At 53.2% G+C, this 26,492-nt stretch overlaps 1 protein-coding gene across 2 annotated transcripts in view; it reads right to left on the bottom strand.

Moving 5' to 3' along the window:
• Positions 1-1,208: 1,208 nt before the first annotated feature.
• Positions 1,209-26,492, bottom strand: part of CRTAC1 (cartilage acidic protein 1) — a 147,922-nt gene continuing 122,638 nt past the window's right edge. The window contains exons 12-15 of one of the 2 annotated variants that reach the window (XM_037050790.1): positions 20,353-20,498; positions 18,966-19,008; positions 16,470-16,613; positions 1,209-2,466 (exon numbers count right to left, since the gene is read on the bottom strand). In XM_037050790.1, coding sequence (XP_036906685.1) covers positions 2,333-2,466; positions 16,470-16,613; positions 18,966-19,008; positions 20,353-20,498 — 467 coding nt within the window. In that variant the 3' untranslated portion in view covers positions 1,209-2,332. Of the gene's footprint in view, positions 2,467-15,857; positions 16,005-16,469; positions 16,614-18,965; positions 19,009-20,352; positions 20,499-26,492 lie in introns of those variants that run through there. The other variant, XM_037050791.1, reaches the window with a different exon arrangement.

Genomic DNA, 26,492 nt, shown 5'->3' with positions numbered 1-26,492 from the left:
ACTCAGTAAATAATAGCTATTTCGATTATGGATGCAACCAGGATAGCTTCCCAGTTGTCTCAAGATTTTATTTATTTATTTGTAGAGAAAGGGAGGGAGACAGAGAGGGAGAGAAACATCACTGTGTGGTTGCCTCTTGTGCACCCCCAACGGGGGACCTGGCCCACAACCCAGACATGTGCCCTGACTGGGAATCGAACAAGAGACCCTTTGCTTCACAGGCTGGTTCTCAATCCACTGAGCCACACCAGCCAGGGCCACTTCCCAGTTGTCTAAACACACAGAGCTGTCATATTCCCCATGACTCTGGTCTAGAAGGAAGTGCCCCCTCCTAGAAGGACACCCCTGAGGTCCCACCCAATCAATCTCATGCAGTTGAAGTCCATCCAAACATGGGCAGCTCCTGCCAGTTGGGTTCTGAGCTCTGTCACAGCCACCAAAACAGGGGTGTTGGTGGGGTGACACAGTCACCAGAATTCTTGCTTAACCTGTTGTAAAGAACATTCACATCTAGGATAGCATAGAAGTTTCTTGTTTGAGGGAAGCCAAGTAGCCATTCTTATTCCCATTTTATAGGTGTGGAAACTGAGGCTAGAGTTGTTAAATCATTAACAACTGGTTCATTAAAGCTAGTTGATGGCCAGGTCTGAACCCCAGGTCTCCTGACTCCTGGTCCAGTGTTCCTTCTGCTCCATGGGCACCTGCAACCTCTCTGGTCTTTCTGTGTGCTGTCCCTACACCTGGCTTGGTCCTGCCACTCCCCTCACACCAGGTGACCATTCGCACCCCAGGGAGGCTGACCTCAACCAGGCTTTTTGTACTTCCCTTCTTCCCTCCCTCCTTCCAGATTGAGCGGCAGCTCTTTGAGGAGACTGTGAAGACCCTCAACAGCTTCTACGCAGAGGCTGAGAAGATTGGGGGCAGCTCCTACCTGGAGGGCTGCCTGGCCTGCGCCACGGCCTACTTCATCTTCCTCTGCATGGAGACCCACTACGAAAAGGTACTCCCTCCCTCTCCGCCCTGTGTCCCCTTCCTGAGGCCTCCCAGATGCACCCTCAGCCTCGATTGGCCCCTGTCCTGGCAGGTTCTCAAGAAGATCTCCCGCTACATCCAAGAGCAGAACGAGAAGATCTTTGCCCCTCGAGGGCTCCTGCTCACGGACCCCGTTGAGCGTGGGATGAGAGTCATATCCTTCCTGTCTGTTCTGTGTGCAGGGGTGGGGTCTGTGGTGAGGCTACCAGGAAATGGCACGGCCCTAGGGGCCTCTGCTCAGGGTTTCCTGGGATTCTCCCATGTCTGCTCGCCAGCCCTCCTCCCCGCCATATGTTACTAGTGCTTTGTGAATTTCAGGGTTTGCTTTTATTTGTTGAGCTACATGTATTCCCTGCTTAGTACATGCCAGGTGTGTCATATTGGGGGCATTGAAATTGTGGACCCATGTAATTCTCCTAACACCCCTACAGTGAGGCGACTGTTACTATTTCCCTTTGTGCAGTGGCTGAGCACACTGCAGGCAGGTCACCGGCTGACGGGTTTGAGCCTGTACTGCCCCCCCAGGGAACGCACAAATCTCCACGTACACTTACATGCCCACAGTCTCACATAAGCCTGCTTAACCCCGTGTGGTGCTCCCGTGGCCCCCCTTGCACAGGTGAGGAAAATGAGGTCTCGGTGGGAGGCTGGCCGAGGGGTGAGGAGTAGGTTTGCTCTCTCTTCCTGTCAGCTGTGCGTGCTTCCCTCCCCAGCAGCAGCAGCAGCAAGGGTAGAATGCTTAAAAAATACATTTTGCTAGAAAACGGAGAGGAAGAGTACAGAAAACAAAAATACTAGTCTCATGTTTATGAAGCCCAGCAAGAGGCTTTTGCTATTACTGTGCCTGTGTGACACGCCAGGCACCGGCACGTACTACTTTAAGTCTCACCACAGTCCTGTGATTCTGTAATTAGCCCTATTTCGTGATGTGGTAGCTGACAGGTAACAAGTGCAGTGACTGGTCAGAGGTCAGGTAGCCCTGAGTGAGCGAGGTGAATTTGAACTCAGGACACAAAAGGCCTTGCATGTCCCGTATGGAAACAGCACATCCTGGGCATGCGACGTCCTGGGTTCAGTGACTGGACTCTGAGTGTGAGCCCCTGACCCTGGCTGTGTGCCCGCACGGTGCCTGGCCCTGCAAGTCTCGGTAACTGAGTTGGGTGTGCGCCATGGGTCTTGGGTCTTGGTCGCCAGGCCTCCGTGTTCTTCCTGTCTAGGAAGCAGGACAGCTCTCCCCTCTGCTCTCTGCTGGCCTCCATCTGAGGACCCTGTCCACCTTGCCGGCAGCTGGCAGCCCTCCTTAACGCCGCCCCAGATCGAGATCGCCATCTATGAGGACCGGTGCAGCAGTGGCAGCTCCAGCAGCGGCAGCAGTGGCAGCGGCAGCAGCGGTGGGGGTGGCGGGGCGGGCGCCCGGTGACTGGCCGAGAGTCCCTGCAGGGAGGTGTACGGCAGGACTGAGGGCCTTGCAGACCTTCGGAGGCTGCGCTACCAGAGCACCCGCTTCTGAGTCATTCTGTGGGCCCACCTGCTGCCCTGGGCGGGAGGGCCGGCATCTGGCCAGTGTTTCCCACAGGCCGTCCACCTCACCCTGGCCCTTACCCCAGGAAGGATGGTCTGCTTCCTGATCTGGCTGTTCCCCATAGGGCTGGTCTGGGCCACACACAGGCAGGGGTGGGGACAACGCAACTTGGGCAGCCCCTTTCTTCTGCAGCAACCCTCCCAGTACCCCAGAGAGGGCCTGGCTGTGTCACAGAGAACTCCCATCCTGCATGATTCCTCACCCCAAGTGCCACGTCCCTGAGGGCTCTCCCCTCAGGCCCTGCTCCCTGAGGCTGCCTCCCAGTGTCTATGCTTCCTGATGCCGCCCCAGGGCCTCTGCCTGTCTGTGATCCTGCCTCCACCTAATCTGAGGTCTGGGGAGATAGGAGCGGTCAGACTATGGGTGCTGTGGTGGAGAGCTAGCTTTCAGTCCCCCGTCCTGACCTCTTCTAGACTTGTGGCTTCCCTGCTCTCCACCCAAAGCCTGAGACCACCTTGGCCTTGCCAAGAAGCATCCAACTCCTGAGACTTTGTAGGCCACCAGGTGCTGGTCATTGAGCACACAGCCTGGGTCTCTCTGGGAAGTGTCTGGAGAAATGCTTCATGGAGAGGTGTGGCCGTGGGGGCTTGAACCTCCAGAACCAAAGCCCACTTCCTCAGATTGGAACCTGCATGTGTGTGAGAACGAGTTGGTGCACATATAGGCAGGAATGTGGGCACACTGCGTGTATGTGGAGGTGTGTGTGACTGCACCTGTGTGTGTGTGAGTGCGCGTGTGTGTTCCCCTCAGCTGCTAGGCCAATGGCTGCTCCTCTCTGCATCCCGTCTCGTCTCCCTGCACAATGGTCTGTGGCTGCTTCTGTGTGCAGGTCCAGCCTGCCCCTGTAGATAAATGTCCTACTGGCCCTTTGCCCATTGTCCCCAGGGCTGCTAGCTTGGCTTTTCTTCCAAGCCTTTTCCCTAGCTGCAAACTCCTCCCCACCTTCTGACTCTCCTGTGTACATTCTAGCAGAAGAGAAGCTGGGGTTCTAGAGAGCAGAGCCAACCTTCTGGGGCCTTCCACACCCCTGTCCCAGCTCCCATGATGAGGAAACAGGGCCATGGACGCTGCATATTCAGCCACCCAGGCTCCAGGGCTCTCTAAGGCTGTGTAAATGAGGCTGCCTTGGACATTCCAAAGAGCCAGAAACCTGCAGGGGAAAAGGCAAAGCCCTTTCTTGAAAGGAGAGAGGGGCATCCAGCCCATGAGTCCCCGGCTGCCCAGGCTCAGTGGAAAGGAAGCTGCCCTGTCCTGGTGTCCTGAAGATGGACGGAAGGAGGCTGCCGGCCTCCGGTGGCAAGAGGTGCTAGAAGTGGATATGATAGACCAGCCACTGCAGGTAGCTTTCTGAAACCAAAGAGGGACCTGACTTTCTCTGGACACAGCAGCAGCATGTGGGGAGGAGGTGCATGCCCAGAGTGCTGGAGAGGGTGTCCCAGCCGCAGAGCCCAGGCAAGTTCTGTCTGATCCAAGTATCACCCCAGAGAGCTGCAGTCCAGTGGGCTCCACACAGCTCCCTGACCCCTGGACCCGGCCTGTGCCCACCCTGGCCCACTGTGTGACTGGGCCTCGTGTCTGACCTGTGCCTCTAGTGGGATGGCTGGCACAGGTGACACAGTGGCCTTTTGTTTTATTATTTCTTTTTCCAATAAAAGGACTTGCTCAGCTTGAGGCCCTGTGCTGCTTCTCTCCCTGTGGTGATGGAGGACCAGTTCTGTGCTCCGGGATCAGGGGGTAGAGGGGAGGGGAGGCTGCCCATCCAACCTCACGCCGAGCAGGCAGGGCTGAGTGTTCTGGAAGAGGCAGTGGGCCTGACACTGCGGGGTGGACCCTGTCTTCTCGGAGCTTGTGGTCGTCTAGGGAGGCCGACATTCTAGATCTTCTAAGTCACAGGTGGCAAACACAAGGCCCGTGGGCTGAATCCGGCTCTCCATCTTGTTTTATCTGGCCTGGCACCTTCTTTCTACATGGCAGCAGCGCCAAGCTCTCGCTTAACTGTAAGGAGTAGTTACATTTATACAGTCCTAAAATTATGTTCAGCTCTTTGAAGGCAATCACAAGGCTGATGGGGCCCCCGGTGAAAATGAGTTTGACACCACTGTTCTAAGCTGTAGTCTGTATGGGGCACTTGCAACCTTGGGTGGGGGAACAGGCTATCAGGCCCCAGGGGGCACAGGAGCCCCAGCAGCTCTGGGCTGCTTCTCCCACCTCATTACCCTAGGACTGCACTTTCTGGCTTCCTTTTGGCCAAAGGCGGTGGGGGTGGGTATGGGGCCCAGGAGTGTTGAAAATCATAGGTTATAGAAGCTCGTGGTGCCCCCGAGTGGCAGAATCGTATACTGCATGCAGGAATCAGCAGTCTGGGCCAGAACTACTCAGCTGTGGAAAACTTCCCCTTGACCCCCAAAACAGCGGTTTCTCCGACCTGCAAGGACTTTACTGTGGCTTCCAGAGGCATGGGCCAAAGGTGGAGTCAGGTTGATGGCGACTCTCCCCACAGCCAGCCCCTGGAGGGGTGTGTGTGTGTGTGTGTGTGTGTGTCCCAGGCTTGGGGCGGGGGGTGTGGATCTGGCAGCCTGGGAAACTCCACCTCCTTTCTCTACAACTCCAGAAGGACTTACAGAGAGGAAGGACTCTTCAGGAAGCACCCCGACCTGGTTCGGGCTTCACTATTCACAGAAGATGAAGGCCGTACAAATGCCGCTCCAAGTCAGATCTGGACTGGAGCTCTGGCTTCCTGACAGTAGCACATGGAGGAGACTCCTGGAGCCTCAGTTTTCCCAGCTGCGAAATAGGGATACTAATGCTTTACAAAGCTGCTCGGACCAGTGCTTCTCATGCTTGGCTGCAACTGGTGTTACCTGGGGAGCAAGAGAAACTGCCAATGCCTGGGCCTATCCCCAGATTTCACTGCTCTGGAGAGCAGCCTGGGCAGCAGGGTTTTTCAGACTTTCCCTGGAGATTCTAATGTGAAGGTACGGTGTCAGCTGGGTACTAGATTTATTGGGGGGAATCACTTAGCAAATTGCAGTAACATCCACTCCCTGGGTAATACACATGAAACTAATACTGTGTGCCAACTGTAATTGAAAAATTAAAAATTAAAAAATATAAAGGCAAGGTTGAGAGCCCCTGGTTGGAACAGTGGCTGCAACTTATGAGCTCTTCACAGGCCTCTGAAAATGCCTGACACCTGAATAAAAAGTTTATGGGTCTCATGAAAGCAGCCAGACACAAAATGAGTATGAACTCTACAATCCCACTCACAAAAAACTCAACTACAGGCAAAACTAATCTGAAGTATTAGAGGTTGGGACAGTGGCTGCCCTGGCGTGGGGCCTGGTGAATGGAGGCGCCTGGTGCACCTCTGGGTGCCCATGGTGTCCGTGTCTTGGGTGGAGTGCCGGCTGTGCAGGCGTGCTCACTCCATGAGAACTCACGGAGCTGCACATTTAAGATTTGTGTATCTTTCTGAACGTATGATACATTTCAATAAAATCTACCAAAAAGGTTTATTGGCTCCAAAATAGGGAAAGAAAGCACAAAATTGAAAATGTTTTATTATGTATCTATAAAATATAACATTGTGTCAAACAGTCAACTGCAATTCAATTTGATGTGTGTATGTGTGAGTATAATTTAATGTGGGCTATGATATATATGAAAATATATGATATGATGAGGGGGATATCCAAAAGAGAGGGTCCATGGTGCCTAAGAAAGTCCTAAAACATCCCTGGCTGCTGGTGTCGCTCAGCGGATTGAATGCTGGCCTGTGAACAGAAAGGTCATGGGTTCGATTCCATTTTAGGGCAGGCCAGGTCCCCAGTTGGGGGTGTTTGAGACGCAATCAATGGATGTTTCTCTCCCTCATTGATGTTTTTCCCCTTTCTCTTTCCTTTCCCCTCTCTCAAAAGAGGAAATAACCTGGCTGGTGTGGCTCAGTTGATTGAGTGCTGGCCTGCGGAAACACAGGTTACCAGTTGGATTCCCAGTCAGGGCACATGTCTGGGTTGTGGGCCAGCTCCCCAGTAGGGGGCATGCAAGAGTCAACCATGCATTGATGTTCTCCCCCTCATTGATGATTTTCTCCCTCCCTTTCTCCCTCTGTCTGAAAATAAAATAAACAAAACCAACAACAGCAAAAAAAGGAAATAAATAAAATCTTTAAAAAAAAAGGAAAATCCTAAAACAGCACAGGTTTATACCAGGGGCTCTTAACCTTGACCCTCCCCTCCTGAACTTGTACACAAATCGATGTAACCTACGGGCAAGAGAATCCACAGCTTTCAGGAGAATCTCAGAGTGGTATGTGACCCCCCCCCGCACCCACCCCCTCTCAAAATGTTGAGAACAACTGGTTTTGAGGAATCAGTGAGAAACTGCCATGAAATAGGTGTTCGGCAGTGGGTGTCTTCCCTTCCTTTCAGAGCCCAGCCTTTTGGGGTTCCACCTGAGCCTTTGCAGGCGGCTCTGGGAGGGTTTACTCTTTTGGCAGCACCCGGGGCAGACTGTGCTGAGAGCACGGCTTTTCCTCTAAGAGGCCGTTTTTTAAAAAAATTTAATTGTTGTTCAATTACAGTTGTCTCCATTCCCCGCCCCCATTGCTCTCCCATGCTCTGCCCAGACCCCTTGCATTCAATTCTCACCCCCACAATTGTCCTTGTTCATGAGTCCTTTATACACGTCCCTTGACTTAAGAGGCTGTTTTTAAGGGCCTGTCTTTTCAGCATCTTTCAGAGGGCTGAACTTGGCCTACAGCGTCCTGGAGCTGACCTGGGACTTGCGCCTTCAAATCAGGATAACAGAGGAGGTGGAAGAGTGTGAAGGCCATCAGAGGGCTGCCCAGTCCCTGGACCCTTGGTAATTCACTTAACTGACCTGAGTCTCAGCTTCGTCTTTCATAAAATGAGAGCATTATGTCAATGCATCTTTATAAATAGCAGTCTTTTTCTCCACTGTAAGATATTATTGTTATTGCTGAAGTTACGTTAGGACCTCATTATACAGTGGCCTCGTGATATAGATTTATAGCCAGATTTCAGATTCTTACATAGAATAAACAGACATTTATCCAAGGGTTCACTGATTCCCTAATACACGCCAGGAACATGTGCGTACATTAGTATTCCATTGAGTCCTCTAACACCCCAGTGGGTGATTATATATGAATTCTTATTTTACAGACGAGGAAGCTGATGTTCCAGGTGGCTAGGTAACTCGACAGGCGCCCACAGCTCAGAGCAAAGACCTGGACTGCGGTGTCCAACGAAAATCCTGCTCTCACTTTGCCGGCGCGTCCCAGTCAGAGAGAAGGCGCCATCCCACCCGGACAGGCTCCTACAGATTTCAGACCCACAGAGAATACGAGGGCAAATGCAGATGTGAAAAATTAGGTTGGCAGGGGCACGAAGGGGCTGGTTATTTTGGAGTAATTAAAGTCACCGCTTTCTGTAGTAGAAGAGTGAGTGGGGACCAGGCCCCACCTGAGAGGGGGCTGAGTGAGGCCCCGGAAGGAGGCAAGGTTAGATATACACAGGTACCGGGCTCCATGTATGGTGATGGCCTGCCTCCCTCTGGCCCGACTTCCCCTTGTACACTCTTGGAGGATGGTGACCTTGTCTTACTCATTTCCACTACTGCCCTCCCCCTGCCCCAAGTGCCTGTCACAAGGCCTCACCCTGGGAAGGTGAATGGGAAATGTAGCCCATCACAGGTTGGCAGGAAGAGATAAGTGTGTACAAACAGGTAATCCTCAGGCCTCTGGGGCAATGGGCCAATGAGAAGCAGCTTAGGCAGATGCAGACAGGTGAGTGGTCACTGAATAATATAATGCAACGGCAAGTGGTCTCGGAATAGCTCCATTACAGGGAAGCGGCAGTGACCCCAGGCCATTGCCTGTGCCGGGCAGCTGTTTTCAGTACTATTGTCATGACCATGACCTCTGTTCTTGATCTCCACCTGTGCTGGGAAGGGCAGGGAGGAAGCGTGTATCCCACCCACTCAACCCCTGCCTGGCGCTCCCCGAATGTCATTATTTTGAGGTGGGTACATCCTGGTGGGGGTGACGCTTTGCCTGGAACGTCTGGGTCTGGAGCCCTAGAGAGTGGAGACAGATGGATGGATGAGTGGATGGACGGATGCAGAGAAGATGGGTGCCGGCAGATGACCGATGGGTCAGAGGTGATTGAGAGGCTGATTGGCTTGAGATGGATGCCCGCAGAGCCTGGAGAGGCAGGCGAATGGATGGGTCCTGACTGGCCCTCTGCTCCTCAGGGCAGATCTAAGTACAGGGCTGGAGCTCTTCACAGGGAAGACGCTGTGTAACCTGGTCCCCAAATAAACCCCACATTCGTAATGCCGAGTGATGGATGCGTCTTGTCAGGAGGGTTCTTACAGGTCTAATTTTCCCCCAGTTAATGACTATGGATCGTTGTCAAATCAGGCACTGCTGGAAGTGGAGCCAGGAGGCTAAGGGGCCTGGAATAGGTTTGATAATATTATTTGCATTTTACCCACACAGGCCCTGCACTGAGCACCTGACATGCTTTATAACGACAAAGACTCACAACAGCCCCGTGTGATGGTTAGGGCTCTATTTTGTAGATAAAGAAACTGAGGCTGCGAGTGTGAAACAGCATATGTCGAGTCCCTCACAGAGTGTGTAGGTGGTGTGTCTGGGCTTCAGGCTGAACCGCTCTGATCCCAGAGTCTCGGGGGGAGGAGAGAGTTTTAAGGATGGAAGGCAGGAAGGAGGGAGGGCTGTAGAGTGTCTGTATCACCTAAGAAAGAATGTGCATTTTGGCACATGAGACACCTGCATTGAGGTGAGGCTTTGAGACCTCCCAGTTTTCTTCTCTCCCTTCAAGACCTGTAATCTTGAGCCCAGGGACCTGAAAGTGCAGAGAAAGTCTCTGTGGGGTTTACCATCCTTCCTCTGGACTAAGCCTGTCCCTCTGCCGGGTCCCCGTGAGCAGTCAGGGCACACACACGACTGCGCTTTCTTCTTTCCCAAGAAGGTCTGCACCCAGGTCTGGGGCAGGGGGAAGAGAGGTCATCCTTGGCTCTTTTCTGGGCCTTAACTGTTTCTGGGGGACAAATCTTTCATGGCTGCCCTGAGCTACCTTCATAGGAATTCCCTGGGGCCCTAGACTTCCCTGCTGGCAGGCAGGCAGTGGTCGTGAGGTTCCGGGCAGGGACTTCCTGGGAAGGAGGAATATAGATTCTCCTTCTGTCCTCACCCTCATCCCCTATGGTCCTGACCCTGCCTGCAGCCTCCCTTCACCCAGCTGGGCAGGACCCTCTCTGCACCTGGCACCTTCATTAGGGTCTCTTGTCCCGGCTCTGCTCCAGGGTCCAGGCATGGTTCTTCCAGGCACTTGGTAGGCACTTACCCTGACTCTGATTCTGTGTCAGCACAAGGGGAAGAACAAGTGCTATATTATCCACCCCCAACCCACCCTGCTCCCTGTATTTCTGAAATTGTTGATACAGCTGCACTTGTGACATATTTGAGCCTTCTGGACAGGAGGGAGAGTGGGCAAGGAGGTGCCCCAGGCAGGAAGGAATCAGATCCTGGTAAGCCTGTGGTCCTCGGGAAGTTACCACTCTTTTGGGGGCCTCAGTTTCCTCATCTAAAAAGGACGGGATGGGGCAGCACTAGACGACTTCTCAGGTGCCTCAAGATTTAGTGGTCTAGGATTCTGTGATGGTCAAGGGCAGAATGGCCAGGCCAGTTCACTAGTTCCCAGTGACCCCTGGTCCGCACAGCCCTGTCGATGCCACACCTTCCCTGCTCCGTTTGCCTGACTTCATGATTATGCTCTTTGGGAATGGCACTGCCTGAGAACTAAGCTGAGCACAGCACGGCCCCAGCCCCGGAGGGTTTGCTCTGCTCCCTGTGGCTGTTTTGAGGTCTCTTCCCTGCAAAGCTGTCAGCTCCCTGTGGGTGCCCAGTTTCCTCCCCATCTCCCCCACTTCAGACTCCCAGGTGACCTGGGCCACAGCAGGGTGTGCTGGGAGCCCCATGAGCTTTGGCATTAAATAGATCCAGGCTCCGGTCCTAAACTCTGCTACTCAGTAACATTTCTGATTTACTGGGGGCTTACCCTGTGCAGGCACCACATCACGTGTTTTATATCAGCTCGTTTAATGCAATAACTCTGTGAAATAGGTATTATCCTCACTATATGATGAAAAAGTTGAGTTCAGCCCTGGATGGTGTGGCTCAGCAGACTGAGCACCGGGATGCAAAGCAAAAGGTTGCTAGTTCAATTCTCAGTCAGGGCACAGGCCTGGGTTTTGGGCCAGGTCCCCACTAGGGGGCACACGAGGGGCCACCACACATCGATGTTTCCTTCCCTTTCTTTCTCTCTCCCTTCTCCTCCCTCTAAAATAAAATCTTTAAAAAAAAAGAAAAAATTGAGTTCAAGGACAGCTCACCTACTTCAAGTCTTTGCTCAAATGCCTCCTTCTCAGCGAGGCCCGCCCTGACCCTCCCTATTTGAAATGGCATTGACCTCTATCCCAGCACTCCCAGTTTGCCTGAGCATTGCTCTCTGACCCTGCCCCTAAACAGCACCTATCACCCCCCAATACACTATATACTTATACTGTTGCTTAGTGCCTGCCATACGTCACCAGGGCATTCAGGCATCTTCACCCACGTTGCTCGAAGACGTATATCCCGAGTCCTAGAATCATGTCATCACTCAGTAGGAGTCCGATCAGTGTATGCTGAGTGACACCTGGTTAAACGATTTGCCCAGGGGTCAGTTACCTGGAGATTGCCCCCCATAAGGACACAGGCTTTGGAGCCAGGCAGTTGTGGGTTTGAATTACGGTTTTTGCCACTGAGTCGTCTTAGTAACATTCTTCCCATGTCTCCATTTCTTTGGTAATAAAATAGACTAATAACATTTCTCTCCTAGGATGAGTGTGAGGATTAATGGAGATACATATGTAAAGTTCTTGGCATACGGCAGGTGCCTGTTCTGTAAATGTTAGCTCCTTTCCCCGAGGAGGGTTGTTTTTTCTCTTCTTGCTCCCCATTTTTCTCTGACGGCCTACCCTTTTGACCACTTTGCTGTTCAATAGCATTTCCTTAAGAGGACAAGCCGCTGAAGGAGGGGCTGGCGTTATCTGTGGAGTCCGCCAGCCCGTGCTCCCTTGCCTCCCTCTTTCTCTTACCAGGATGTGCCTGTTGCTAAGGAGACTGAACTTAAGCCCCTGACAGGCAGGGGTCTGACTCACACCCAAGGAGAGAGACAATGGCTGACCCTGGGGAGGTTTTCCTCCTAGGCTGAGAGTGTGGCTGGGGGTGTCATCCTGCAATCTGCTGGAAAATCCCACTGGCTCCCTGAGAAAATGAGTTGAAGTGTTCATGCTCCTGCCTCCCAGTGGCTCTGGGGAGGTGACTGGCAGTCTTGCCTGAGGCTGGAGTCAAGTTCTGGGTTGGGCTGTGGTCCATTGGTGCTGGTAGGCTGTGATGCCCAGACCTTGGGAGGGGGCCATAGCAGCCAGAGTGACACATAATCAAACTCCTGGCCCTCAGAATGGCACCTCCCCAGAGCAGGGCTGGCAACTGTGGGTGGTTGGCAATTCTGCGTCCATGAGGGAAGCCAAGCTGGCTCAGCGAGAGAACTCAACACAGGCACTGCTGTCTCTTCTTGCAGCTTGAATGTGACCGTGGGGAGACTGTCTCAGATCTCAGGTCCTGCGGTCCTCTATTCCTTCCTTCTCAACCCATCCCTTGACCCTGGGCAGCATGAGAGATTGTGGCTTTTGCCTAACTGGTTAGCTACTCCAAAAGGAGGAGGAAGAAGCCGAGGTCAGAGCACAGGTAGGGGCTGGATGGCCCTCATGGAGTCCTGCTGCTGTCTACCCAGCTGTGTGACTCCGGACAAACCACCCAGCTTCTCTGTAAAACCAGGACAATCAGAGCTCTTGCCTCTTGGGACTGTTGTGAGGATTACGTGAGTTGATTCTTGTAAAGAGTTTTGGTCCAAGGCAGACACTCCAAGCTCACTGTTGAGGGCAAAAGAACTAGCCAGAACATAACTGTAAGGAAGCAAAAGGTGTTTTACTAACTAATGCAAAGAGGCTCCGGGACACGCCCGAAGAGCAGGGTGTGTTCCAGGATGTGGTTTAAGAGCAAAGGTTAGTCAGGCAGATAGCCATCTGGACAGTCACTAGGGAGGGAAATTTTGCCCCTGTGCAGGAGCTCAACTGACGAATCAGGTAAAGGAGCCCGAGCCAGTGCGCGAGTTAACTCACCAATAATCAGTAACCCTATTGTGCTGCTGAGCCAACCACTAACCGCCACATCTGCTTCTGTATCCAGCTTGTTTGCTCGCCTCCTTAAAACCCTAAGCCTGTAAGCGTTTGGCGCAACTCTCATTTGCAGCCCTTGCGGGCATCGTGTCTCCGGACACTTTGGAGAGTTCGCCCCTGCGCAGGTTAAACTTGGCCAATAAAGTAACATCTTTGGAACCCCGAAAGTCTCCGACATTTGTTCTCGCGGTTGGTGAATGCAACACTCACTAGATGTAAGCTACTATTGTCATTTTACAGGGTGTGTTCCTGGGAAGAGGAGTATTCTTGGGCAGAATAAAGATGGTATTATTTTTATGATTTGGCTTTTCTGGAAAAAATGGTGTCCTGGCAATGCTAGCCTATCTTTCCAGAGTCATGGCACCCCCTTCACAGGGGGCCTAGCTCCTGTATTTGCATAATCCTTCCCAGGCCCCTCCCACCTCCACTCAATAGTGCCTTTGGTCAGCCCCAAAGGCATTTACTATTTCCGTTACAAACTCAAAGCCAGCCAATAAAGATGTCAGGAGTGGGGCTAGCAGACCCAGAAAAGACTGAATTGTCTGTGTTTAGAAGGGGAAGGCAAGAGTTAGGGCCCCCGTGGGCCTCGAATGGGAATGCTGAGACTGATGGCCTGGGTGCAGTTCTGTGCCCACTTATCTGTGACTGGAACTTGGTGTTTGTCACACAGGAGGTTCTCAATGGATGCTTGTGAAATAAATTTATGAATAAATGCAGAGAGCTTGCTTTCTGGTATAGCAGCCCCTGAATTTAGCCAGATCTTTTAGAAAGCCCCTCTGGGTCGCATTCCTACTCCATGCACAGGGCTCTGGGCTGGAGGAAGCTAGGGTGGGGACAGCAACCATATCACCTTAACTTACCACCGTGTGCCCAAAGGCTAGCTCAGCACCTGGCACATAGTAAGTGCTCAACCAACATTTGTTGAGTGAGTGAATGAGTGAACCTAATGGAAAACCTGCTTACCCTGGAGTCGGGATATTGCAGTTGTGCTCTTAACTGTTGCGCACTGTTCCCAGCTGGTGGGAATTTGAACTCCTCTTAGTAACTAATTTGGCCCCACTGACCGAGTAGGCAAAACAACAAAAATACGCCCTCTTCTAAGAAACCTGCAGTGCGGGATTCATGGTCATTGCTTAAAAGCCATCCTCTGACGTTTGCTCTCACCCCGAACCTCCTGATGTCCTTGCCAGGCTGCCGCACTGTCTGTCCTGTCCCTTATTTCTTGTGTGCATGGCCAACAGTCAAAGGACACTGTTATCTTGTTATTTACCACTGCATTTGGAGCCAGCGCCTCTGTGGGTTTTGGGTTTTACTTATCTTCTTATCATAGATCCACCTGTTTGTTTTTAAGAAGGCTGCATCTTCCAGAATGAGTAGGGAGAAGTCTGAGCAGTGTCCCTGTTGTCTGTCACCCCCGCCAAGACAGCGTGGTGGGAGAGGGCTCCAGCCCTCGGCCAGCACTGTGGCCGTGGGCAGATTGCTTCCTCTCTCTGAGCCTCATTGCTGGATTCTTTCCGATCTTTAATTCTATGGCAGCACACAGAGGTGGGCTTCTCAGGAGTGGAATGATTTTTAAGTTGGTATATGCTTTTCTATGAACTTGTAGCTGTTTCTTTTTGAAAAAAATTCACTTACGTTCCTGTTCTGAGTATAAAAACAGTGCTAGCTACAGGGCATTTGGATTTTGTGATTTATTTGGAGTATTAATATTATATCAGAAAATGGTAGGGTTTTTTGTTCAGTATGTTTTAAAAAGGCTTGCTGCATTCTTAAGTGTTATTCTATTATATCTTGGGGTGACTTTTTTCTCCAAGAGCAATGGATTTGTGATTTATAATGAACCTTCGCTACTAAGGTTGGCCCTGAGAGCATTCTACGGCCCTACATCATTCCCAAAGGATGTTCCGCCTGCAGGAGCTCCCAGTTTCCATACTGCAGAGGAAACGGGGTTGCAAGTTCCTTTCTAAAAATCAGGGTAACCTGAGACTAGCCATGCCTGTGTCCAATTATATATTGAAGTGTCTTAGAAAAAGGGCCCTTAGGGATATGCCAGTCCAATTCTCTCATTTAGATTAGGGAAACTGAGGCCCAGAGTGGAGATGTGATTTTACCCAGGTAAAAGGCCCAGAGTACTTCCTCCAAGTCTGGGTCTTGCTCATCTGGTCCAAATTTCAGTCCTGCAAGTGTGGTCATTGGCATACATGCCCAAACCGTTGCTCATGTCAGGGGTACTGTCCCTGTCTCATGGTTCACTTTCCAAGGGCTACATGATGGAAAGGCTGCTGCTAATTCACTGTTGCAACCAGCATCTACTTTGCCCCAGACACATTGTCTTTCCACCAGCTAGGCACTAATATCCAGCAGAGAATTTATTGGCATAATTTCTCCAGAAATAGGCTGGAAGACTTAGCAAGTTCAAACTTTAATATTTTTATCAAGAATCCCAAAGGGCCACATTTTCCCCCTCCCATTGTTACTGCCAACCCCCATCAGGCTTTCTCTACCATAGGAAGCCAGGGCTTACAGAGCAGAAACAGCGCAGGCTGACTGGCAGGCATATGATACATTAGTGAGTCAACTGAGCAAGCAATCGCCTGAGGGCCATCTTTGTTAAGGGCAGAATAAGCTGCTCATGACACAGGAGGATACAGAAAATATAGGACTATCTTGATTCTTCTGGAGTGAGGGAGGATGGATTGGGGCTGAGGGGAGACTTTTCTTTTCTGTTTTCTCAGAAAACATGCAAAGAAAGGCTTCACAAACAACTTGAGGGTACACAAATATCAGTATTCCCAAACTTCCCTTTTCAAAGATGGCTGCCCCACTGTCTGTTCAGAGAGCACGCAGCAGAATCTACGGGGCATGGAGAGAGAGACAGGCAGCAGGAGGAATTTAGTTTTCCACAAAGGTTGTTGGTTTTTTTCCTTTATTGATGGGATTTATAATGCATATAACTGAAGGCAAAGTCCGAGGCCTAGAGAGAGGCATGAGGCCCAAGAGAGAGGCTCAGAGGTTCTAAAGGCTGCAGAAGGGTACCCACCTAAAAAGGCCACTTGAGCTGCAGAAAGGATGGAGCAGAGAGATAGCAAATGGGGAAAAAAAGAAAGGGGATAGGGGCGAGGTGGGGGTGGGGGAAAGTATTTGGGAGGAAGAAGACAAATACCAGTTCAGAAATTCAGACAAAGATACATAGTAGGAGCTAGTTTGTATCCCAGGTAGGAATAGATGGACTGGCCTTAAGGTGAGAGCATTTGTTTGAGGAAGTATGAGAAGGGAGAGTTAAGAAGAGCAATGGGCTCTGGCCAGAATGCTGCACCCCAAAGGCCCTTCAGTTGGTGGCAGTGGTGACGGGGCTTCTCCAAGCCTCTGTCACCACTTTCCTGGAGGCTCCTCAGGGGTCTAAGGAAACTCCATTCAGCCAGGAGAAGGCAGGGGCTGGTGATCTTGATCTGGGGCCTCCCCAGAGCGCCCCAGCAGAAGGTAACCTCTTTTTGCTACTGGATTGTGGCTGGGACTGACTCACCCACACAGGCTGTCCCATCCTCGTTGGGCTCGTAACCCCGGCTGCACCTCTTGTTGGTCCGACACCTGTAGCTCCCATATGTGTTCACACACACGGGCTTGTCCCGAGGGCACACGAATGGGAATTGGATGCACTCGTTGGTGTCTGGAAGGTAAGGGTGTCACTCACTTGGGGCGGGGCTTCGGTCCTTGCTCAGGCTCTGTGGCCCCGGCACTCTGTGACTTGGGATGTGTCCCTTTCCTCTGGGCCTCAACTTCCCCACTTCAGTCCCCTCGGTGGGCTTCTACTGTGCCTGACTGACCTCTACATGACAGAGGTGCTCAGGCTTTGTCTGGGGTCTTCTACCTACCGCACTTTTTCTAGGCGGTCCCTTCACGTGCGAACACTTCCAGGCTCCCTGTTTCCAGCCACAACCTCTCCCTGGGGCTCCAGGCTCATAAAGCTGTCTAACTTGAATCTTAAACTTAGCAGGTCCCAAATGGAACTTCAGATTCTCTCCAGTCCTCAAACCTCTTCCCATCTTCCCTAACTCATTCCATGCTACTGTCGTCCACTCAGCTGCTCAGGCAGAAGTCAGTGCAACCCCTAGTTCTCCCCCTTTCCTTACCTCTGTGGGCAATTTAACAACAGATCCCTTCAGTTCTGCCCCTACAGCACCCCTCTTATCCGTCCACCTGCTTCTTAGCCTTCTGCCCCCGGCCTATTCCCAACCAGCACCATCTCTTGCCTGGATTTCTGCAGCTGCCTCTTGACTGGCTTCCTGGCTTCCACTTCTCCCTCCAATGCAATCTGCAATTTGGCAGCCAGAGTGATCTTTTGAAAATGTAATCATGACATGCCACTCTCCTGTGTCCTGGCACAGGACCCTAAGAACCAGGTCCAGACACCTTGCTGGGGCTTCAGGACTCTCCTGGACTTGGCGCCCGGCTCCTCCATCCTCTCCAGGAGCGCCATCCTCCTTCCCTTTCCTCTGACATACGAAGCCTTTTCCCGGCCCCCTGGTCTTCACGCTTCCCTCTGCCAGCAAAGCTCTTCCCTCAGCTATTTGTCTGGATGCTTCTCATCTTTCAAGCCTCAGCTCCCAGGTCCCCCTCCTCTGAGACCCTTCCTGACCACTCTGTATAGAAGCGTCTCCAGAGACCACCTTGCTTAAAAGGTTCTTAACGCCTGTAGTCCAGCTGTTGGGTCACGGGTTGTGGTCTGTGTCCCGCCCACTGGGAGGAATGCGCTGGGGGGGGGGGGGGCGGTGCTTGGCCTGCATTCCCAGCTCCCCGGAGGCACACACTAGTCTGCTGGGTAGTGAAAAGGAAGAGGCAGCTGGAGTGGTGATCTCACAGGGTCCTTCCAGTGCACAAGGAAGATGCCGGAATTTTTGTTTGGGGAGGCCAGGGTGGGGACATGGAGAGGGGAGGGGACTCATTTTCTCCTCAAGCCACCATTAGAGACGTTCTCCTCCACTCTTTCATCTGTCCACCCAGTGCCCCCCACAGAACAGGTTCTGTCCTCCGTGCCTGGTGCCCTCCTCATTACCCCTTGGGCCTCTGCTTAGACCTTGCTCTCTCTGGGGCATTTTCTCGAACCCTCCCTGGACTGCTTCTGGACCCCACCTTTGTGCTCTCGCAGAGCACCCCGACCCTGATCCCTCAGCCCAGCCCTGCTCACACTCTGTGGGCACTGCTGTTTACTGGTGTGCCCCTCCCATTGGCTCTAAGCCCCTTGAGGATGAGTCTGTTCAGTTCACTCTCGTTATCTCAGTAGCAAACTCACCTGCCGGGGGCTGACAGACACACGCTCAGTGGGTTTAGGAAGAATATTTCCTGAGGGCCGAAAGGTAAGAGGCATCCTCAGCCTGACCCCTCATTGCCAGCCAGTGGCACAGGAGACATTTGTGAGCCTTCTGGTTGTGGAGACTCGAGGCTGGCCTTCTTCTCCCAGCCCTTGGGGGACTTTCAGAAGGTCACTGGACCTTCCCAGAGCTGCTGTCCTGGCAGCCACCTGCCCCCATGCCCCCCACCCCCGCCCCCATCCTGTATAAGGCTGTGATCCCCTTCGGTACTGAGATCATACTCCACACCCTGGTTTGCTCCAAGGCCCCTGGCAATGCCCAGTCCTGCCCGTCAGCCCCCTTGCGTGCTGCTCCACCGGCTGGCCAGGCTGAAGCCGCCACAGCCCCCAGGAGCCAGGCCTCCCTGAGAGCACTGTCCAGGCGGTTTGTGTCTCGTGGCCATTCTCATCCTCTCTGTATTCATGGCAGAGAAGCACTGCCAATTCCCCAAACTGTGGTGATTCAGCTGGCTGGTTGCTAACATCACTCCCACCTCAGTGAGTCACATGGCGGTTGTCTTGGTGTCTGGAGCTCCAGGGACAAACAGCACAGGCTCCCCTCCCCACCTTTCCACACCTTATCTGCAACTTGAGCCTTGCCAGGGCTCAGGCTGAGTGTTCCCAAGGAGAAGCTGGCCTCTGCCCCACCCCCAGTGCCTGCAGGCAACTCACCCCTGCAATGGCCATTTTCCTGCTGGGAGAATCCTTGGCCGCACTGCAAGGTGGGCAGAAGCAGAGACACTAGTGAGGTGAGAAGATCCCGTCTCAGGCCCCCTCCCAGTCACGGCCACAGAGCTGCTGCCACCTGACCCCAGAACGAGAAATACTTTTAGCTCCGGGCCTGGGGGCAGCCCCTCCCTGCCAGGATCTTTTCCGCTGCACTGGGAACAGAACACTGGTGGGGCGTGGGGGTGGGGGGAGGTGGTGGTGAGGGGAGGCCAAGAACAGATTCAGTCCGAACTCCTGCTCATTCCCCTCATGTAGCACCCGAGTGTCTGGGCTAGACTGGCCGGCAGAGACTGGCCCTCCCATGGCCTTGCCTTGAGTCTGAGGCTGGGCCTCCACTGGGGCAAAGTGTAATGAAGGGGGGGAGAAGCTTTCTGAGGTGTCTGCTCACTCCTCTCCCTCTTCTCTGAGACCCTTCCCCGCTCACAGTGGTGGGCATCTGCAAGCCAGGCTCTCCCCTGCCTCCCCGGGCAGGGCCAACTGGGCCAGCATAAGCATCCCAGCAGGAAGAGGGAGGCAAAGGCATTGGGGCCAGAATTTGAACTCATTGAGGTTGAGACAAGTTTGGAAACCTGGTTGTGCCAGGCTGTGGGGGCTTTGCTATATCTATATGAGGGTCTCAGGGACAGCAGGCTGGTGGCTGGTCAGGGGATTTGAAACGACACTTTATACAAAATGAAAAATGTCATCTGTTGGTACTGAGCAGTGAGGGGGGCTGGAGGGGATTACTGTGGAAGGGAAATGACCTCCTCACCCCAAAGCCAGTGCACTAGTGACAAAGGTCCTTGAGCTCCTGAGGCAGAGGCCACTGAGCTGCCACGGTTTCTGCTCATCCTTCTCTTTCACTGGGATTTTGTGAGCTTCCCTACAAGTCTTATAAGTCACCTCGTCTGCGTAAACTTAAGTGAGTTCCTGTTATTTATGACCAACTGAGCTCCCTCAGAATTGGAACACAGAGGTCTTCCTCCAAGAGTCCCCAGAGGCCCTCTCCCACCCTCAGAAGCAATAGGAGGTTTGTTGGAGCCAGGAGACCTGGGGGCCATTCTTAACTCTGCTCACAACTGGCTGTGCAGCCCTGGTGGTTTCTGCTCCTGGCCTCAGCTTTCCTTCTCTGTAGAATGGGCACACAAATCCTGCCAATACCCTGGGAATTCTGTGAGGAGCAGAAGAGACATGTGCATGGTACTGCGCAAACTACAAATGGTGGGTTCACGTGAAGCCTGCCCTTTGTAAGACTTCCATCATTCTAGAGGCCCAGTCTGCAAATGCCTGGGGATCCGGCTTCAGCCCACGGGTTTGTGGATGGGTTCTGAGGCCCAGATGCCCTTCTCACCTCCAGCGGGGCTGGGTCCTGAGGTCTGTCCTCATCCTTGGGGTAGGGGATCTCTAGCACCGAGTTCATCTCCCCGCTGGCCACGTTCCGGCTCGCCATCTTGCCATCCGGCCACGTCACTTCCACGCTGCTGGCTTCATCTTTCCCTGTGAGACCGAAGGACAAAGTGTCAGCAGCAAAGAGTGGGAGGGGGTGTTCTCAGAAACAGTATCACTCGCTCATTTATTTATCCACTTAATAAAGAATATTAATTGAGCACTCTGAGTGCTGGGAAAGCAGTGAACGGGGCGGACGAGGCTCCGCTCCTCCAGAGCGGCGCGGCCCAGCAGAGCGTTCTGCGGTGGCGCGCTGTCCTCTGTGCCCTGCGACGCAGCAGCCACCAGGCACAGCGACTGGTGAGCACTCCAGGTGGGATGGGGGTAATAAGGAACTGAATTTTAAATTCTATTTTGTTTTAATTAAGTTACATTTATTGACAGATAGCCACACACGGCTAGTGGCTTCCACACCAGAGAATGTCACTCTAGCATTTACGCCCAGTGGGGTGTCCAACCTGCGGCCCGTGGGCTGCATGCGGCCCAGGACAAAATCATTAATTTACTTAAAACCTTTTTTTTGTTCATTAGTTTTCATTAGTGTTTGCATATTTAATGTGTGGCCCAAGACAGCTCTTCTTCTTCCAGTGTGGCCCAGAGACGCCCAAAGGTTGGGCCCCCTGCACAGGCCAGTCTGCGTGAGGCTGTTTGGGGCGGGGCAGGTTGGCTGCATCGTGCTGGGTTCACATTTTGGCTGTGCCACTTACCAGGTAGTTGGAAAGAACATGGTGGGAGGGGGCTACCTGGGTGCCCTGGGGACAAATCCTGGCTCTGCAGCCGACGTGCAGCTGACATATTTATGTTTATGTTGATATTCATAGCCTGCTAGGGGCCAAGCTCTTTTTTGTCACTGGAGTGTCCTTGTTTTCAGGGAGCATCCACTCTAGCTGGAATAGACAGGCCAACAGGTGAACAGATAGGTGGCCTCAGATACTGAGGAGCTTGGAGAAGAAAACGAAAATAGGGAAACGGAGTAGAGAGGGTTGGCTGGGGGGCCTCTTCTGGTCAGGGTGGCTGGGGATAGGCTGCTGGGGAGGTGGTGTTCGAGCGGAGCTCTAAATAAATGCTGAGGATGAAGGCCCAGGAGGGACGGGGCACAGGAGAAAGGCCGCTCTGCGAAGCTGAGATGTTTATAAAAGCTGGCGGAGACGCTCGGAGAATATTCCCAGTGAATCCGTCCGCGCACGTCCATGGAGCGATGCATTGCATCGCTGGCAGAAAACGAGCTGGAGAGATTTGTCAGATGTTTAGGCATTGTCAAAACCGACCCCAGCTCCCTGCTTCCGGCACCGGGCCTGTCACCTCGGCAAGGTCAGGCTANAAAGAACATGGTGGGAGGGGGCTACCTGGGTGCCCTGGGGACAAATCCCCAGGAGAATATTCCCAGTGAATCCGTCCGCGCACGTCCATGGAGCGATGCATTGCATCGCTGGCAGAAAACGAGCTGGAGAGATTTGTCAGATGTTTAGGCATTGTCAAAACCGACCCCAGCTCCCTGCTTCCGGCACCGGGCCTGTCACCTCGGCAAGGTCAGGCTAATGGTGATGGATGGGGGTGGAGAGCGGAGGGAGCTGTGCCTCACCTGCGGAGGGAGGTTGTTCTCCTAGTCAGCTCCCTGGGGAAGAGAGCACTGCTCAGCAGGGGGGGGGGGAGAGGGTGCTGCCCCTTGCCATCACCCACCCAAGCTGCCCAGATGTGGGCGGGTGCTCAGGGGTCCACACACCCAAAACACTCCCCCAAGCACCATTTGTGGGCTGAGTGAACAAGGTGTGACCCACACGGATGTGCCACTTTCCCCCAAACGTGTACAGATACTGTTAGAAAACATGTGAAACTGAAAAGCTCTGTTGAATTTGTAGTGGCTTCTGGTCTTTCTTGTCTGTCTATGGGCTTTATAGTGATAGGCACTGTGGGGATGGAGGGTAGTTGGCGAAACATCTTCACATATGAATAGGGCTCCCATGTTTTAGAAGAGGCGTGGACGCCACGTCCAGACCGGGCAGAGATCCCTGTCGGGCTCCCAAGAAGAGGTGGCTCTTGGGGAGGGGCTGAGACAGCTGCTTTTTTCTCCTGAGTCCCAGACTCCTTGGAACATTCCAGCCTGCCTGCTGCTGTGCTTGGAGGTAATGAGGTCAGTGGCCAGCGGCCACACCCTGGATGTGTTGGCGGCAAGGGGCCCCTCCTCTGTGGGCAGGTGGGCAGAGGGACAGAGGGGAGAAGCCCCCAGGGAGCAGAGACTCCCATACATGGTGGTGCAGCTTCTCTTCCCTCCCAGGCTGGCCGCCTTGATTCTGGGGTTCGCTTTATTCAGCCAGAAAACATTTCTCATAGCCCCGCCATTCCCCCACTCCCTCATTCTCTAACAATTCCTTTCGGGGAATGGGGTAGAAAGGGGCTGGGGGTGTCAGCTGCAGACTTTTTTCCTGCTTTGAAGTAGTTTCTAGAAGTTCAACAGACCTGGCATTTGTAGGGTGTGTAGCATCCAAATTGAGCGGCATATGTAAAAAGTAAGCATTTTTTCCCTTAAAAAAGGAGACAAAGAGAAGCAACTGTTTCTCACCTAAGCCAACAGAACAGCTACATGAATACATTCTCCAGACTAACTGAAGTGCCACAAATAACTCAAAAGAGTTGCCGAATATTCATAGACAATCACAAATTTATATCCTGTATTCGCAGCACACAGTTCTGAGTCCTGCTCGCTCCCTCCCTCCGGACCCGGGGAGGGGCCAGGGCTCTGAAGGAAGTAAGCTATGAGAGCACAGCTCAGTAGGACTTGCTCTGCTGCTGTCGATTGCTTTGCTGACTTTGATTCTCTGTTGGGGCCTCAGTTTTTCCATCTGTGAGACGGGGGTGCGGCCCAGAGCTCGAGCACTTCTGGGAAGAACAGTCCTCTTTCCCTGGAATGTGAGCCCTGCTTGCCGTCACCCCCAGCATCTCTCAGACATGGAGGTGCCCTGCAGTGGCCCAAGGGCTTTCACTGTATGCAATAATACAAGAACGTATGTGCCCCACACTGCTCCAGGTGACTCTCCGTGGTGGCATGCTGGACCCTCACGGCCGCGCCATGAGGAAGGTACTAGTTGCATCATTCCCACTTGAGAGCCGAGGGGGCTGAGACTTGCTACCTGCTACACCCTGTTCTACAGTTCTACCAGCCAGCCCAGCCCCGCCCCACCACGGCCAAGTGTCCCGCAGGAGTCTGGGATTCAGCAGAAGGAGACAGGCCCTGGCCCCGTCCTGGAGGAGCTGAGCCCTGTGTGGGCCAGGAACACAGTGGTGATGGGGTAATAAGCTGGGAAAGCGCAGCCATAGCGTCGGTACTGCGTGGTGAGAGAGGCAGTGTCAGAAGTCATTTAAGTCGGTGTCGCAGAAGTGTAAGGGTTTGGAGGCAGAGAGGAAGGAAGGAGCGTGCCGGGTGGAGGGTACAGCAAGGGCACAGGCATGAGGCGTGATAGGGCCCGCATGTTTGCCGAGCAGGGAGAAGTTCAACGTGGGGAAGCCGAGTGTGAGAATGTGTATTAGGTGGGGTGGCTGGGAGAGGAGACTGGGAGGGACTTGGAGCCTTAGCGTGTGGCCGACCTGGACCGTCCCCATTACTCTGTGAGGTGGGTGCTTCAGCCCCACTCTGCAGGTGCAGACATGGAGGTGTGGTGAGGTGAAGGGACTCACAGGTGCCTGAGCCAGGACTGGAATCCAGGCTCCAGTCCCCAGGCCTGGCTGTTCCCTCTGCCCCAGACATCTCGGGCCTTCAATCAGCTGCACAGCCAGGGGCCCTCGGGCTCCGGGGCACTGCACAGGGTGGCCTGTCCGCCGGGCCTGTGGGTCTGCCAGCGGGGTGACTCCATCAACCAGCCACAGCCCTCTGGAAGTTTTTAAAGAACAAAGGCCAAGCAGGCACAGAGAGTTGTGCTTTTCAGAGGAATTACAAGCAAAACAGATGGTGGGAATACAGTTGGTGGAATATTTTTGCACTTTAATAAAGCAATTTTCATGTGGGCCACTGAATTTTCCTTCCCTAAATGAGCACCAGCCGGCACGGAGGCAGCTCTGAGTCACTTGCAAACAAGTAGCTGAAAGGAAGGTGGTGTGTGTGGGTCGGGGGCACCCTCAATGCCTGGGGCGGGCTGGCCGAGTGGGGGAGCCCCTAATGGGGCAAGTAGATTACTGGCACTTGTTTTCATTTTCTGGCTTTTGTCCCGCTGCCTCAGCCCTCTGCTAGCCAGGGCGGGGGATGTGTAGGAGCGGGTGTGGGGGGAGAGCTTGGGCGTGAGTTCAGAGCAGCCAGGGAGCAGAGGGGGAGCTCAGCGAGGGGTGTGCGTGGAAAGGCTTATTTATGAGCCTGGAGGATCACCTGGCCCAGGAGGAGCAGGGGTGGAGGGGGGAGGAGAGACAGGCCGGGGGCTCCCCTGAGCAGGGGCAGCCAGGGTGGGGGCTGATGCCTCCAGAAGGGACAGCTCTGCAGGCTGAAGCTGAGAGCGCTCTGCACAACACAGTTGGCCCTCTGGGGACTCCCCCAAGAATGAGATGCCCTGAAGTTTTACGGTGTGATTCCACAAAGCCGGGACCCTCCAGATTCAGGAGAACACATGAGGGTCTGAGGTGCTGAGTCCTCCATCTGCCAGTGCAGAGATGGTGGGCGGAGGGATGTGACGGGGTGGTGGGGGAAGGAAGTGCCCCCACCAGATGGGCTGTCTGCTGAGAGGCTCCTGTGTCCACACTCTCAGGGCTCCCGGCTGCAAAGTCAGGAGGACACAGGGGTGATTGGTGGAGGGAGGGAGGAAGCAGGGTCTAGTCACGGGTGAGCAGAGCATCGTGAGTGCTGGCAGGGGCGTTCCTGCAGCCCTCTCCCTGCAGGGACCCCTGTCTTCCAGCACGACTTTGGGGCCTGCATCTATTCTCAGTAAGTCAGACCTTTAAGACAGGAGTGTCTTGCACTCACGTCTTGGACACGCCCCTTCTCACCCCAAACACCACAAGACCAACTGCTCAGGACTGGAAACCATTGAACTGCCCTTCAGTAGGGGACCTCTTAGCTAAGTTATGAATGCTGACACAGAATGAAATACTGTGCAGCAAAAAATTAAACATAGAGCTACTATATGATCCAGAAATTCCACTTGTGGGTATGTAGGCAAAGAAAACAATACTAATTCAAAAGAATACAGGGCCCAGCAGAAGTCATGCCTGTGGCTGTGGTTGGTAAGGTAATACTATGGGTGTAAATGATTTATAGTTTTTATTTGAACATTTCACCTAAAATGTCAGAGGGTGTGCTTGAGTGTGATAGTGTTATGTTACAGAATTACATGCTTATGATTTTATAATAAAAAAAGGGGGCGTTATTTGTGCCAGATCCTGTCTATGCAGATCCCCCGCCCCGGAGTTCACTGTGCATTATTTCCAATGGCCGAGAGATGGAAGCAAACTAGATGTCCATCAACAGATGAACGAATAGAGATGATGTAGTATATAAATATAGTTGAACATTATCCAACAACAAAAACCGAAATCTTGCCATTTGCGACAACACGGATGGACCTAGAGGGCATTGAGGGCATTGCACTGAGGGCATAGCACTGAGTGAACTAAGTCTGACAAAGACAACAAATACCTGGTATCCCTGCTGGTGGCCCCTGGAATCCCGCTAAGCCCCGCCCTTGCCCGGCAAAGTCCGGCTTGGGCTTTCCCAGCTCTCCAGACCTCTCTGTTGCACCTGCCCTCTCAGCCTGGCTCTGGGGGCCCCTGACAGTTTGGCCCTGGCCTCCCCTCCAGGCTCTGCTCCCACCAGACCATTCCCATTCTGTGGACACACTAGGCCCCCTTTCTCTGGGCCTTTGTTTAAGCCAGCGCAGCTCCTGGAATGCTCTCCATGGCCGCCACACATGCCTTCCAAACTCCTACCATCCTTTTAGAGCTAGTTCTAAGCCCACTTTCTTGGGAAAGCTTCCCAGAGCAAAACTAATGTGCCCTTCCCCAATCCTCTTGCAGCCGCTGGGCCAGGGTGACGGCACATCCAATTCTGCTTGCACCAGAGTGCCTGTG

This window comes from Sturnira hondurensis, unplaced genomic scaffold, assembly GCF_014824575.4.
Source record: "Sturnira hondurensis isolate 20B ecotype Veracruz unplaced genomic scaffold, ASM1482457v3 Scaffold0006849, whole genome shotgun sequence".
NCBI classification, from domain to species: Eukaryota; Metazoa; Chordata; class Mammalia; order Chiroptera; family Phyllostomidae; genus Sturnira; species Sturnira hondurensis.
This window is presented reverse-complemented; position numbering and strand designations above follow the sequence as displayed.